This window comes from Phocoena sinus, chromosome 7 (assembly GCF_008692025.1).
Source record: "Phocoena sinus isolate mPhoSin1 chromosome 7, mPhoSin1.pri, whole genome shotgun sequence".
Taxonomy (NCBI): Eukaryota; Metazoa; Chordata; class Mammalia; order Artiodactyla; family Phocoenidae; genus Phocoena; species Phocoena sinus.
In genome coordinates this window covers 11256584-11273033 of record NC_045769.1, presented here as the reverse complement: position 1 = coordinate 11273033, position 16450 = coordinate 11256584, and the positions used below count along the sequence as shown (strand labels likewise).

Sequence of the window (16450 nt, the reverse complement as noted above, 5' to 3'; positions counted from 1 at the left end):
ACATACACCCTTGTAGCAGTGTTTGACATTTCCTTGTTAGAAAGTTATTCCTTTGCTTTTTTTATTGAAAGGATACTATAAGGGAGATGGAAGGGTAGAGGGTTGGCTGGAACAAGGGTAGAGGCAGTATTAGGGAATAAGGAGAGACAAAGTTGCTAACTGTGAGGGAGGGAGCAGAGGAATCTGAGAGAACAATAATAAGTTAATTCCTTTTCAAATTGTTTTGGAACAAGATAGGACTTGTTAGGATAAATATAAATGAATAAGCTGTGAATATGATGAATTTAGTCTTATTCTCATAATACAGATGAATTGGAAAACAAAATGTCCTGCTTTAAAGGAATAATAATGATTTGCTAAATTTTCACTTTTGGAAATTTAGATGATATCGTTAAAGCCTTAATTTGTGATTGCTAGTTGTAAAGGTACTTGAAAGTAATCATATGGTAGTTGTTTCTTCGTAGTTAAGTTTGGAAGTTTTACTAGGATGAAATTGCTGTGTTCAGTTTCTCCTCCTGTGCAATCTTCATAACTGTATTTTATAACTTACCAAGAGCTGGAAGGAAAGGAATTTATTAGTGTAGAACTTAAAGCAAAACAACAAAACCTAACTTAACGTTTCTCCACTTCGAAATGTGAAACAGATAACGTCCAAACCTGACATATCATTGTCACTTTCTTAGGAAATATGAAAATATTTAAATAATAACTTTGAATTCTTTACCATTGAGCCCCTCATATATGTATTATTCTCCTTCCATCAGACATACACTAAAGCAATATTTGTGTTTCCAAGAAGCTCATGTGTTACAGGTACTGTTTGCTTCTAACTAGGTGGTTACTTGAATTTATCTTTAAATATATTATTTAGTGTGGGTCTGACTAAATTTACATTGACATAACTATTGTGGGGATTAATAGTTTAAGATAACTTTTAAATATTTGTAGTTTATGGAATGAAAACACTGTTCCAAGTTTAAATGTGCTAATTAAAAATGTTTTGAATTATCTGATACATAATTTTAAAAATACTGTAGTTTGTAATAGTAAATCTGTAAAATATTTTATCTTTCAGGCGAGGGTTAAATCCACCACACAGGGTGAAATCCATCTCCATGACAACATTCACGCAACAGGAAATTGAATTCCTTCAAAAACATGGAAATGAAGTAAGTATTTTTTACAATTTTCAACTTTCTTGTTGGTAGTCATTTTAATAAGATTTAATAAGTTGCTTAGAATGGTGAATTTTCACTGTCTAAAAAGTTATTTTTGTATTCTATATTCAGATGTTGTAGAAAGTACTTATTTAATAATGTGTTTAGAATTAATGTCTACTACATAAATATTTTACCTTAAACCTGAGATGAAACCTGTGTGTAAACTTTGTCAGTATTGAATATAAAAGGCATTTTTGGAGGACATCTAGTATTGGAGTAACTGTTAGTTTTTGCTTTAAAAGACAAAATAAGAGAGGGAGAAAGGGAATTAACATTATGGTATTGTAGTAAACTTTTGTTAGGCTGTTGTGTGATCAGCTTTCACTTGAGGACCCCTCTTTGCTTTTTACGTTTTTAACTTTAGATGTATGTGATGTTTAATATTGAGAAGTGCTCAGTAGGGAGGAGGTTAGTAGTTCTGAGGGGGCAGCCTAGCGTCATGAGGAACTCAGTAAAGATTAGCAGGGGAGCCTTTTCTTTCTACTCTGCTTTAATGGGCTTTCAGGAATTCCATTCTGTTTGCTTTCTTAGTAAAAGTGGTGGTCTACTATTTAAAAAAAAAAACTAAAATTAACAGCAAAAGCAAGCATGTTTTATAATCTTGGGGCAAGGATGAGCCAGTCAACCCAATTGATCAGTAATAGCCATTATTATTTAATAGACACTTTAATCACTTCCTAGAAAGGAAATATTACTTTAGTTGTACTACAGTGGTTGCATGTTTTTTGGGGCTTTTATTTTTGCATGTTTTTGATATGACACAGAAAAGAATTTAAGTCTTAAGATTTTATTAATTTCAATCTTCTTTTTCACCCTCAGAAGATATATGCAAGCGTTTTGTACTCTGCCTCTTTTTTCCCTAACACTTTGATAGTAGCCTCTTAAACTTGCTTGTCTACTTGTGATTCATGTGTGTATATGGTTCTAAAGTAGTAAAGAAGTATAAATTTAAGATTATGAAATATTTTTAAATACATGATTTAGAGAATTGAGCACACACTTTGAAGTTTCCAGACTTTGCCGATAAAAAATTATCTTGAGTAATCAAGTTCCAGACTGATGTAGGTACATTACAGGAAAATCTAAAGCAAGATAAAGGGCAGAAGGTGTGTAATGACAGTTAGTGTAGAAATGTATTTTTGGATTAAAAGACAATTTGAACTATTTGTGTAAAGTTTGGGATTAGCCTAGCAGTGCATATTTTAAATTACTTCCTTAGAATTTTGGCCTTCTATACAAAATTTTGGACATCAGAATGGAGTCAGAAATGAAAAAATATTATCTGTTCTTAGATTAAAAATCAACTGACAGTAGATAAAGTCAGAGTAGTAGAACTGGAAAGATAACAAACAATGCATTGGAGAAGTAAGTAAAAAACATTCAAACCTGTCAGTAGATAAGATTAGGTGGAGACTGGTTCCAGAATACTACGATTGAAGGACCTTTTTTTCCTGAAATTGTGGTAAGTACACTTGATATGAGATGTACTCTCTTAAAAAAATTTTAAGTGTAAAATGTAGTATTGTTAACTATAGGCAAAGTGTTGTAAATGGATCTTTAGAACTTACTCATCTTGCATAACTGAACTTTATACCCATTGAATAGCAACCACCATTCTGTTTTCTGCTTCTGTGAGTTGGACTGTTTTAGATGCCTCATTTAAGTGGAGTCATGTAGTACTGCTCTTCTGTGACTGGCTTATTTCACTTGGCATAATGTTCTCAAGGTTCAGCCATGCTGTTGCATATGACAGGATTTCTGAAGGAAGTTATTAAGGCTGTAATATCAGAATAAATTTAGAATATATGAAAAGAAATTTTAGGTAACTCATTATATCAAATAGTAGAAACAAAATACAAACAATAGAGATGACTGGAATGGATTTATGAATGTTAAATCCTACAAAGAGTCATGCAAATTAATAAGACATTTAAAGCCCTCACCATGGCAGTCACTGTACTAGGTACTTGGATACAGTTATAGAAATGTCACGTAGGCTTAGCTGACATAGAGCTCATGGTCTAGTTTGGGAGACAGGTATGTAACAAATAATTACAACAGTGTGTTAGATAATTAATGGTAAAGAATAAGAAGTTTCAGAAGTAATGTGGAAGGAGGGACTCAATCTGTTGGTGAAAAGGAGAGGATTGGGAAGATCTCACGGAGGGGGCTGAACATTTGCTGGCTTTTGAGGGTGACTAGGACTTAGGCTGGCAGGAAAAGATATTGCAGGCAGAGCAAACACAGTGCACAAAGAAAAAGAGAAATTTGCAATGGTTCTTACTGCTAGAAAGTGTACCAACCATTTAATTACTTGTTAAGGGAGGAAAGCATACTTTCTTGTGTCCCTAAGGACATCTTAGAACCAAAGTATTGGACTAGGTATATTTGATTCTTTACAATATTAGCAATATCTGTGTTCTTAAAATTTCAAGAGATGTATAGAAGGTGAAGATTGATATCATGAAATGCAGGATGATTGGTACAACTTAATAAAAAACTATAGACTTGAAGTACAAGTGCTTTATTATCAGTTTATCTTATTTAAACATTTAAATCTTAAGTATAACATGCATAGAGAAAAAATACAGATCTTTATTTTTCGTTTCAAATTATGTTGCCATATTTGCAGTGTGTGTTGTCTCTCAGTAGTCTGAAAAGGACCATACTCAATCATATAAATTTTGGATTAAAAAGAAGGTACTGTCATACATCTTGTGCATGAATGGGTTCATGCCTGAAGTTAAAAGATCAAAAAGTATATTAACTGCCAGAAGTCTTGGATCTTCTACCCCTATGAGGAAGTTTTAACGTTCTGAGGGGCATGTTTGGTTGTTAACGATTAGGGAACGTTGCTGGCTTAAGCAGACAAGCACCATGGTTGCTGGATGATTCACAAGGTGTTGAATAGAGTTAACCTATATTCCACATGCTTTGGATGTTCCTCCAGACCTTTATAAGTGGGAAAAACCTTTTTACAGTCGGTCTGCATGTATAACTTAAATCTGTTTTATATGCTTTCATTAATAGTCGTGAACAACTTATTGCCAGAAGTCATGCTGCCAAGTCCAGAATCAAGTGTGGGAGGGGACTACCAAGTTACAGGGCAGAGGGCTTGGATACAGGAAGCCATTAATTGAGACCGTCGACGCAGTGACTTGACACATTTGTATATCTGGGAAAGATTTCACTTTTCATTGAGAACTTTACTAAGAATTGTTGACTGTTTTTGGCAAGTCACAAAACTGATGGCAGCACCACTCACGGCATTTGAGTCATTAATAAAGTACATCTGAATTGGTCTGAGTTGGTAGCTGTGGTAAGCAGATGATGTTATTAGTATTTATAAATATGTATCACGGACACCCTTGATGTTTATAACATATCATTAATATCTACAGATGTAGTTTACAAGTTACTTGAATATTACTTTAGAATTCTTAGACTCCTACAGTGTGTTCATTGGAGGAGATACGTACATTATCAGGATATAGAGCATACTTGCCAGATGTTAGTAAAATATTTTATAACAAAGTACTTTGTGTTTATTGGTGTTGACATTTTTTCCAAAAGTCAGATATTTCACAAAAAATTTCCACATATTTATCTTGTAATGCTTTCTTTTGTATCATGATGTTACTTAAAGAAAATCTTTAGTGGTTTGCTCCATATGTCCTCTTTTATGATGTTGTGGGTCAACCATGGTCCTCTAGTTGAAGGAATTTCACTATTGGGTTAACTTCTGATTATCAAACTTAATGGAAGGAAGGCTGGCTAACAGTGCTATAGATAATTCAGTAAAAGGAAAATGTAGAAGTAATTTTATTTTGAACCATACAGTTTTTCTTTTCTAGTAATAAATTAATCTTCCTAATTATGTTTCAGGACTGAGAGTAAAAGGGTTACTGCTGATGCTCCACAGGCATAAAATCTACATGTAGAAATAAAATCATGCATTCATTGACAGTATTTGATCATCTTTATGCTAGATTAAAAAAAATAACCCCCAACCCAGAAGCTAAAGCTTTAAAAAAATCCTTCTTAAACAGTAGACCCATAAGGTAAGGTGTGCTTTTTCCCTGGTTAACATTCATAATTGATTCATTCTTCATTCTTTTTTTATTTATTTTTTATTTTTAATTTTTGTCTGTGTTGGGTCTTCGTTTCTGTGCGAGGGCTTTCTCTAGTGCAGCGAGCAGGGGCCGCTCTTCATCACAGTGCGCGGGCCTCTCACTGTCGTGGCCTCTCGTTGCGGAGCACAGGCTCCAGATGCGCAGGCTCAGTAGTAGTGGCTCACAGGCCTAGTTGCTCCGCGGCATGTGGGATCTTCCCGGACCAGGGCTCGAATCCGTGTCCCCTGCATTGGCAGGCAGATTCTCAACCACTGCGCCACCAGGGAAGCCCCATACTTCATTCTTGAAGCAGAGATTTATTAATCATCTACCATGTGCCAGGGATTGTCTTTGGGTGCTAGGGATACTGTCTATGATTCGTGCCCTCAGGTAAAGTTTACAGTCTACTAGGGGAGAGAGACAGTAAAAATAATTTTTTTGAGTTCCATTTTGGTATAAGAGTGAGAAAGGGCTTCAGTTTAGAGTTGTAAATGCTTGGGATTATGCAGACAGTTTTTTTCAAGAAGTTATACTTATGGCTTAAATAGGCTTTATTTTATGAGACAGCTCTTTAGGCCTTTTGTGTAGTTAAATTGCATCTTTGGGAAGATTGGAGTTATTTTATAATCAGAAACAAGCATTGCCACAAAGAAAAATATTTTGATACCTAAAAAATTTAAAGTTCCAAATTCACATGCTGTGACAGTTTTGCTAGAATATTCAGGTATCATTTTATGATATGTTACACTCAATCTATTATGCTGTTAAACAGGACACTAGTGGTTATTTCCTAAATCATCCTGTCTTATAAACTTGTAATAAGTGATGGTCATTCTCAATACAGAACAGTGGACTCTGTAAAGTAGAAGACCAATATCAGAAAGAGCCCGTAGGCCATTATCATAGTAAAGACAATGAGCTTTTGAATTAATCCTGAATCAGGGCATGGAACTGTCAGGTAGTTTCAAAGTGTTGTATTCATTTCTTTTAAGTTTGATTAAAAACTAAACAATCTTAACCCAAACTGCAGCTCTCTAGGGAAATTGATAAAATTTGGGCTGGGCCTATTAAAAGAGTACTTGAAGTGCAGTGGTCTTGTGCAGAAAGGATTGGATTTGGACTTGGAAGGTTGGGAACGATGGACAAGATGCCTCTGAGCCTCAATTTCTACAAGTGTAAAATAATAACAGTGTCTTAATATAGAAAGGCTAGAATAATTTGAACTCAAGCAACCTGTGAAAGTTCCCAGCATATTTCTTATTTTTTTATTTTTATTTTTTTTGCGGCATGCGGGCCTCTCACTGTTGTGGCCTCTCCCATTGTGGAGCACAGGCTCTGTATGCACAGGCTCAGCGGCCATGGCTCACGGGCCCAGCCGCTCTGCGGCATGTGGGTTCTTCCCCGACCGGGGCATGAACCTGTGTCCTCTGCATCGGCAGGCGGACTCTCAACCACTGTGCCACCAGGGAAGCCCTCCCAGCATATTTCTTATAGAATAATATAGATATTCAGATGTTTGTTGAATCAGAATCTAAGATGGTAGAAGGTATAGAAGGATTATCAATATTTTTTTTTGACTTTTTGTTCAGAGTGGTTTCATTAGGGGAATTTTTCAGTTTTCTTAGAATACAGTAGCATCATTTACATTAATTTTAGGTTATGTATTTAAACTCTTTGGAGCATTTTAATTATATGCTGAGCTTAAATAATATTAGTAAAATTTGGCAGTTATTTTAGTAACAGCATATTAAATATTATTGAGTGGCAGAGTTAAGTTACATACTCGTTAATCCAGGGTCTACAGTTACTTTGCTGTCTGTACAGAGGTTGGCAAAAGTGTTTCTGTAAATGGCCAGATGGTAAATATTGAAGGCCACCTACATACAGTCTCTGTTGTATATTCTTGTTAGAAAAAATCTTAAAAAAGTAACCCTTTAAATATGCATAAACCAAATGATCAGGGGCAGTACAAAAATAGGCCAGTGACCCAAATTTGATCTGCAGGTGGTTGATTATAGACTCCTGGTCTATGGAATTCCGAAGTTTTCAGCTCTCAATATAAATTCTTTTATAACTTTGCTTCTTTTCCTAGTTAATCTTTTTCTTGCTTCATTACCAATAGAAATGTTTGAACGCCAGTGGTTTCTGTATCCCACTTTTCTTGCCATTTTGCTCAAGCTGAATCATTTATCCTGAATCTGTTTTTCAAGACCTATCAAAGTTTTTACCCTTCCATCAAGTCTTTCAGGAGTATTTTAGTCCACAGGGACTGACACCCCCCTGCCCCCCATACTTTAAGCTTTTTTTTTTTAAATATAGCATTGACTCTAAGATTTTACACAATTTTTTTTTTTTATTGCTCTCATAGTTTCTTCTGTATTGGTCTTATTACCCTCAAAACATTATAGACATTTCCATGGCATAATCTTATATATTTCTTCATTATACCCAGAGCAGTGAGAATGTATCAATGTGTGTGTGTGTACATATATGTAAATGTGTTTATTTTAAATTTTATTTGTTTTATTTTATTATTATTATATTTGTAAAAATTTCTGGGCTTTACTCCTCAGAGATTCTGACCCTGGGTGTGGGGTGGGGCAGAGGAGTGTCTGTCTGCATTTTCAACCAGAAGCCCCATGTGATTCTATTGCTGATGGCTACAGACCACCTTTTGAGAGAACCAGTACAGTAACTAAAGGCTCCATCCAGTCTAGACTCAAAATAATCTGTGGTCTAGTTTCGGCACCACTAATTGATAAGCCTTGTTACCTTGGGGAAACTACTTTTCCTTGAGCTTCATTTTCCTTTGTACACTATGGGAAGTACCTATCCTGCCTATTTGATGAGGTTGATTTGAAGGTAGTACATGTGAAAACATTTTGAAAACTGATGTATTATGTAGATGTAAGATGTCAGTTTTAAGTGCAAATGTACTTTTTCATTGACTTCTAAGCTCAGGGGGAAAAAAGTATATAGGAAAATGGTGTGCTTTGAACTGAATTTAGTTTAGGGAGACTTTTGCAGAATTACAGTCAATATGATGGTATTAATCAGTATGAAAAGTTAATTCAATAATAATAGTACCATTTCAAAAAATTTTAACTAAAAATATGTAATTATTTGAGAGACTAGCTTCCTAGTGAGATATTTGAGGTTTAAAACCATCTAGCTAAAATATCGAAGCATGTTCTGTATTAAAGAGGCTATTTGTTTAACTTCTGCATATTTATGAAGAAACGCATATTTATGAAGAAACGCATATTTTAAAGTCTGGCCTCTATTTTGAAAGAAAGGCAAGGTGTTAAGTTTCTAAAAATTCTGCTGAATCAAATCAGTAATGACATAGTAATCTTTAAAATATTCAGAGTGCATTCTTTGATATTAGTTGTTGGCTTTCAGAGAAATATCTAATGATACTAATTAACAAAAAGAATGTTGGAAATGTTATCTTTGTTTTGTACATATTGTAGCTTGTTGATCTTTCTGAGTGATGACTGAAAACTCAGGAGTATTGTAGAAGGAGCTGGACGGTAGTTTGTAACTACTCTGAGCATTTATTTAACTTTTTATTGCATTTGTATCCCAGGTCATATTATTTATTTCCTTCTAACTCTTTGCTTCAGCCATTCTAGCTTCCTCTCATCTCTCAGCTTTTGGTTCGTTCTTTCTTGCCATTTAAGTATGTTATCTTTTTTTTTTTTTTTTAAATTAAATATAAAATTATTCTTTCTTTTTGTTCTTTTTTAAACTTTTTGTTGTGGAGCTGCTCATATATCTACACAGTAGACAGAATAATGTACCAAACTCCTGTCCCTTTTTTATTATGTGAAGCAGATCTGAGACATAACAATTTTCCTCTGTAAATTCAGGAACTAGATGTTATCTCTAAAAAAGGACTTTAAAAGAATATATAACTCCATATCGTTTTCATATCCATAGAAACTGATAGTAATCTAATTACATAGCCAGTGTTCAAGTTTCCTTTTATTTCATAAATTTCCTTTTTTCTCTTCCCTTAAGCATATGTTTGAATAGAGATGCAAGTAAGGCTCACATGTTATGAGTGGTTAATATGGGTTTTGAAACTCTGACAAAGGATTGGAGGCTAGATGGGTCAGACTTTGGCCTGCCTAGGCCTGGCTGGGACCAGGCAACTTCCTGGGGCCTGTACCACTTGGTCTGTGGGATAGAGTCAGGTTTGTGCCAGGACAGTGGGGGTCTCAGACCAGGTGGTTACTCTGGGGCTGGATACACTGTAACTGGGGGCCCTTCCAGCTCAAGTCCCTGGGAAATCATAGCAGTTGAGGTGAATTCCAAGCTTTGCACTCAAACTCACAGTACAAGTTCTCCTGGTACATATCTGAGTTGTAGTCTTTCACATGTGTCTTCCATTGCTCCAGTGTCACCTGCTACCAGGCTGCTGAAAATCAATGTTGGGTTCTTACTATAGAGCAGGAATGCTAGTTGGTTGCTAGGACCAACCAACAACCAACAACTGGCATTCATCTTGGCAACAGAAGATTCCATCTGGATGCAGGGTGCTTTATGAGCTGGTAAGAAGGAACTTAAGAAAAGCTCTGGGGCCATAGATTTTTGACGAATTGGTGACAACATCGAAGGTTTTTTGGTTCTTTTTCATGAAATTCAAGCCATCCTGCACAGGCAAGATCATCTTTGGGTAGTAGTAGCCATAGGCCATGCCCGGCAGGAACTTCTTAGAGATTTAGATGGTATCTTTTGTCAGTTTTCTCCTAGACCATGGGCTCCACCAGTTCCCCAGGGATGATCTCTTACTGGCCTGTGATGCTAGGATTTTTCCAAGGATGGGGTGGCTGTGAGCAGTCATCTTCTGGCACCAGAACCTGTCCTGCCTTGTGCCACCTAACTGCAGTATGGTGCCATAAGTCTTACTGAAGGTGAGCAAGGTCTCCTGGTAGTGTGAGCACTGTAGCTGCTCTGCTTGAGGGGGGCCTGGTTGGGTTATCTGCTAAGTTGTCTCTCATACCCCCCTCTCACGGATGGCCATAGCAAGATCTTGTCCCTGGCAGAGTCTGCTCAAAGCCACAACACGATGGCCATATTTGGCTGTCTTCTGCCCCCTCACCTCTCAACATTTTATTATGAGAAATACATAAAACTTTAAAAATTATGCAGGCACATTAAACACGGTGCTGTATTTGCACTAGCAAATATCTGTCTCCATTTGGTCATCCACCTTATATTTTTCTTGCATTTCAAAGTAATTTGCAAACATTAGTTCATATCACCCGTAAAATCTTATATATATCATTAATTAGAATTCGATATTTGTTAAGATTTTTTTTGAGGTATAATTTATGCACAGTGAATGTAAAAGTCATAATTGTACCTTTGGAAGAGTTTTGATAAATGTATCCAGTTTGGTAACCCAAAGTCCTATAAAGATATAGAACATGACCATCATTCCCCCAGAGTTCCCCTAACATCTCTTCCTGTTCAGTCCCTCCCCTTTCCAGAGGCAACCACTGTTTTGATTTTTATTCATACTCGTATAAAGAAAATAATTAAGAATGCTTTTTTTGTTCTACAAATAAAAAATACTGGAAATGGTATGGAGAAAAGGGACCCCTCCTACACTCTTGGTGGAAAGGTAAATTGGTGCAGCTGCTATGGAAAACAGTATGGAGGTTCCTCAAAAAGCTAAAAATAGAGTTGTCCTATGATCCAGCAATTCCTCTCCTCGACATATATCCAGACAAAACTATAATTCAGAAAGATAGATGCATCCCTATGTTCATAGAAGCACTATTCACAATAGCCAAGACATGAAAACAACATGTGTTCATCAGCAGATGAAAGAATAAAGATGTGATACATATACACAATGGAATACTACTCAGCCATAAAAAGGAATGAAGTAATGCCATTTACAGCAAACATGGGGGACCTAGAGATTATTGTACTACGTGAAGTAAGTCAGAAGACTTATCATATGATATCAAGTATATGTAGAATCTAAAAAAATGTTACAAATGAATTTACTTACAAAGCAGAAACAGACTTAGAAAACAGGCTTATGGTTACCAAAGGGGAAAGGTGAGGGGGAAGGATAAATTAGGAGCTTGGGGTTAACATATACACACTGCAATATATAAAATAGATAATCAACAAGGACCTACTGATTGCCTTGTCTTTTGATTATGGATCACACTCTCTTGTGTATCTAGTGATTTTAGATTATATCTAGAGCATCAGCAAATGGTAGGTTGTAGAGCCTCTGGGTTCTGTCTTGTTTGTCCAGGAATTATTGGTTTTGTTTGTTTTGCTCACTTTTTACTTTAGCAAACTCTGCCTCTCCTGGTGGGAGCCAGCTGAAATCTCTGTTCAGTTCTTTTAGTCCTTAATTGAACTGCTTTGAATTGTCCCTGTACATTCCTCGATCAAGGGTGAGCCAGAGATTTGTGCAAAGTTGTTATGCAAGTTTTGCAGCTCTCCCTTCTTGGACATACCCTTCACTTTACAGGTGCTGTGGTTGTGCACTCTGTCTTTAACCTTTTAGATTTGTGGATTTCTCCTTGAGTTTTGGCAGCTCTGCTTGGCAGAGGTCTGCTTTCAAATGATGATCTTTAAAAAAAGAGTAGATACTTAGTGCTGTTTCTTTCTTACAGGTGTTGACTCTTCTCCAGAATCTGTTTACCTTGTGGTTGCTTTCTAGTGTCTTCTGATAATTCTTATAATGTGTGCTGAGTTTATAGTTGTTAATTTCTGGGAGCTGGGTTTTAATTTGAGCTACACTGACGTTACTGGAAGTAGAACCTGCTCTGCTTGTCTTTTAACTTTTTTTTTTATTCTATAAGTTTCCCCTTCAGTTATTTACTCCTATTCTCTCTCCCCCTCCCTTTTTCCTTCTCTCAGCTCAGTCATTTTTCAGTAGTGTCCCACTATCACGATTTTGCTGATTTCATCCATGCAGTGTCAGTGTTCCTCTGTCATCTCAGTTCCCTATAAATTGATAGTCGGATCTAGTAGCTTCCTAAGATTCACATTTAATTGGGGGAAGAGGGAAGACTCAGTGTTTCATAGGTTAGATGGTGTGTTCTTTTGTGGAGAAACACATTTTCGTGTTTTTGTCTGTGTTGAGAGGGGGTGGCTGATACTCTATGCCTACGTCCATTAGTAGGGATTGTAAAATGGTGATAAGTTAGTCTGGGAACCTGTAAGGGGATCCTTGGGACCTTTACAGGGGTTCTCTGAGGTCAAAATTTTTTTAATAATAATTCTAAGACTTGATTTGCTGTATTTACTCCCAGTCTCATGATTATACAGTGGAGTTTTCCAGAAGCTACATAACATAACAATGCAGAAGCTGATCAGAAATCAGCTGTCTTCTATTTAAACAGGTATTAATGAAATTTGCAAAAATATAAAGCAGTGCCACTCTTCTCACTAATTTTTACTCTAGAAAATATAGCTATTTTTACAATTAAAAGTTAGTTACATTAACATACAATAGTTTTATTGCTGTTAAAAGTACATTAATATTGCCTAGGATGTGGGAGTAGGGGTAATGTAGAGCGACTGCTAATGGATATGGGATTTCTTTAGACGATAATAAAAATGTTCTAAAATTGAGCTGTGCTGGTGGCACAACTCTTGAATGTACTAAACACATTAAATTGTACACTTTAAATAGGTGAATTATATGTTATACAAATTATATCTCAATAAAGCTTCCAAGAAGTAAAAAAAAAGTACATTAAAACTGTTTCTCATAAATATCAGTAGAGTGCACATAAACAAAGCCATTTATGGTCCTCAACATTTAACTGTTTTCAAAATGAGTTAGTTCTGTAGCATCTCCCACAGTGACCAATCAGGGTGTGTGTGTGTGTGTGTGTGTGTGTGTGTGTGTGTGTGTGTGTGTGTGTGTATACAATAAATTGGTCATATATAGATATCACTGTGAAATTGTTTATTTGACTTATTTCAGTCAGTAGCAGTTATTCTTGTTGATGTTCAGTTGTCCCCTTTGGACAATGAGATAATCTGTTTTGGAAACCTACTATAACTTCTGCAAATCTCATTTTTACTTAGAAGAGCTTTCCCTAAATTTTCCTTTTCCTCTTCTTATATTAACCTGTGAGCCATCTGTCTATTTGCAGATATTCAAAGAAAACTAAATGTTTCTTCTTCTCATGATTGATATATGTAGAATATGGTACAGATCACGTTTACTTCAGAGACTTGTTTTGCATTTGGGCCAGTTAATCTCTGTTCATTTGCCAAGGGCTACATTCCCAACCTTAGTCAAGTGCCTGGCAAATGCATGCCTTCAGTCACCAGGACAACCAGACAATAGAATGTCAGTCCAAATCAATCACTATTATTGAGCCTTAGATGAAGCTAAACAGTGGATGAGTAGTGTTCGTGCTAGAGGTGGTGCTCTGGTATTGATGCTATCCCTAAACCATTGATAATCCACGAACAGTTCTTACTTCATATCAAGACAAGTAAATAAAACTTCTTAATATTCAGTTCTAAATGAAGTATCAGACCAACTTGCCCATTCTCCCTTGCTCACCTCTGTGTTTATTCTTGTTATATTCTGAAAAATGTAAAAAATGTAAAACTTGCCCTGTAGGGAGAGAAACATGAACCTTTGGTAATTTTTCCTTCTTGGCAAGCTTGCTTATCAGAGTCATACTGTCTTAGGGAATGAGAATGCTTTGCTTTAAGAGACTTCACAAATTAAGTTTAGAACAAATGGAACCAAAACGTTGGTGGGAATTTTTTTTTTAATACCATTTTAGGAAATGGTTCTAAAGTTTATCCAAAAGCTCAAAAAAAGTAAAACTAGCTGGAAAGAATTTATAAAGCAAGGAGTAAATAGGATTGGCTCTAGTAGATACTAAATGTGTTTCTATGTTTATAGGCAGTAATTTGTAATGTAAACTTGAAGTAATTAATTACAGTAATCTGAAGCTAGTGCAGGGCCTAGTAGACTAGATCTGTAGACTAGATCCTGAGATATACTATAATCCTTATGTATATTAAATATGTATATGAAGTTATTATAAAATAAATTAAGTTCATCAGTGTGCTGTGGAAGGAATTCATTATTCAATAAATGGAGAATCAATTAGAATGTTAACTGACATGGTACGCCAAGATGAGTTTTAGAAAAATTTTAGAGTTAGGAAGCCATAAAAATATAGAAAGTAGTCTCAAAGTATTTCCCTACAAGATACTTACTAATCTTAAGGGGAAAAATAGTGACTTTACTGTGGAGAAATCTGGCCTATATTGTTTTAACCAAGTGATTAAAGTTAACATCACCAGGAATGGGACAAACTGACATCATGTGCTTCCTGATATGATGCACTGGGAAGGATACAACATCACTTATGTGGTATTCCTTCCCAAAATGCGTAACATAAATGTAATTATGAGGAAACCTAAATTAAGGAACGTACTATAAAATAACTGACTTGTACTCTTCAGAGATGTCAAGGTCATTAAAGACAAAAACAGACTAAGGAATGGTTCCCGATTAAAGGAGACAAGACAGTTATGGATACTGTACCAGGAGAACTTTTTCCATTTGCTGTTAAGGATACTGTTAAGATAATGGTTAGTCTGTGGATTAGATAGTAATAGTATAAAGTGTTAATTTCCTGATTTTGATAATTGTGTTACGGTTATAGGAAAGAATGTCCTCATTTTTAGGAGATACACATTTAGGGGTAAAAGGTTCATGTCTGTAATTTAAATGGTTCCAAAACTTTTTTTGGAGAGAGAATGATAAAGCAAATGTTAATCTTAGAGACTCTAGGTAAACAGTACATGGGACTTCTTTCCACTACAATTGCAACTTTTCTGTATAACAGATTATTTCATAACTAAAAGGCAGGCAAAACTAAATGGTAGTGTTTAAGGTTAGCTGACTACATATTTAACATTTAAATGTGTGGAGACTTTATAGACTAAAAGCAATGGAAGAAATCACAAAAGTAAAAATTGGCAAATTTAGCTAAAACATGGAAACTTACTAAAGCCATGGCATACAAGATTGAAAGACAGAGCAATACCGGGTACAGGGTAATTTACATATGTCATCTTAGTTTGATAAAATAGGGCAGTTGATAATCTTTCCCCAAATTACTTGTCCCTTTGCTAATATACTAAATCTTACGTTTATAAAGCTGTTTATAATTTATAAAGCACATTCATGAATAGATGTGTGTTTAGGAGTGGGGGGCAGCTTAGCAAGCTCATGCTCCTTACTGAAGAAAGGGGGGAAGGCTCCCTCTCCTGGGAAAACCACAAAACACACACACAACACACAAAACACACAGCTGTTTGGACTAAGAATGGATGCCTAACCCTAGGGGCCAGGGACTAATCAGATCCTCTCTCTTTTACGAAATTGAATTAAGGTTCACAGAGGCTGGACTGAAAAGGTGAATCAGTTAACCGAAAAGGCAGTATGTAGTTGGGCCATGTGCAGTCTTAACAAGTAAACAGGAAAAAAAAATTGTACTAAGATAAGCAAGAGCAGGGATTAGACATAGTATGAGAAACAAAAGTGATAAACTATGTGTTTGCAGGGGGCAGGGAGTGGAGAAGGGCTTTGGAAACAGGTAATCAGACTGCCTAGGTCCCAGATGGCTTCCTGTTTGCAGCGCAGGTTCCCATGTTTTAAGTGTTACTGTTCACTTTGCATAAACTTGTTTTATCTGATCAAATGTGGCTGAGTTTTGGTTCTTTGCAACCTACCTGGAATGCAATTCTGACATTAGAGACATTAAATGAAACAAGGCATGGGAGTGTGCTGTGAGTTGTATATACTGACTTTTACCGTAGGTGTTTGAATTAGATCTGCCGGTCTCCTTCACAACTCACAAACACTTGCACTTAAGGTTTATTGCTATGTCTACTTCATTTAATTTCTCTCTAGTATCCTAAATATTTTCTTCTTTTATCTTTTCTATTTCTTTGTAATTATCAGGTTGGTTTTTTTTGGCGGTACACGGGCCTCTCACTGCTGTGGCCTGTCCCGTTGCGGAGCACAGGCTCTGGACGCGCAGGCTCAGTGGCCATGGCTCACGGGCCCAGCCGCTCCGCGGCACGTGGGAT

The 16450-nt window shown here is 36.0% G+C and overlaps 1 protein-coding gene across 7 annotated transcripts in view; it reads left to right on the top strand.

Moving 5' to 3' along the window:
• Positions 1 to 16450, top strand: part of AGFG1 (ArfGAP with FG repeats 1) — a 72799-nt gene that overhangs the window by 17978 nt on the left and 38371 nt on the right. For all 7 annotated transcript variants that reach the window (XM_032637712.1, XM_032637707.1, XM_032637709.1 and 4 more), the window contains exon 2: positions 1076 to 1169. In XM_032637712.1, the coding sequence (XP_032493603.1) occupies positions 1076 to 1169 (94 nt within the window). The remainder of the gene's footprint in view (positions 1 to 1075; positions 1170 to 16450) is intronic.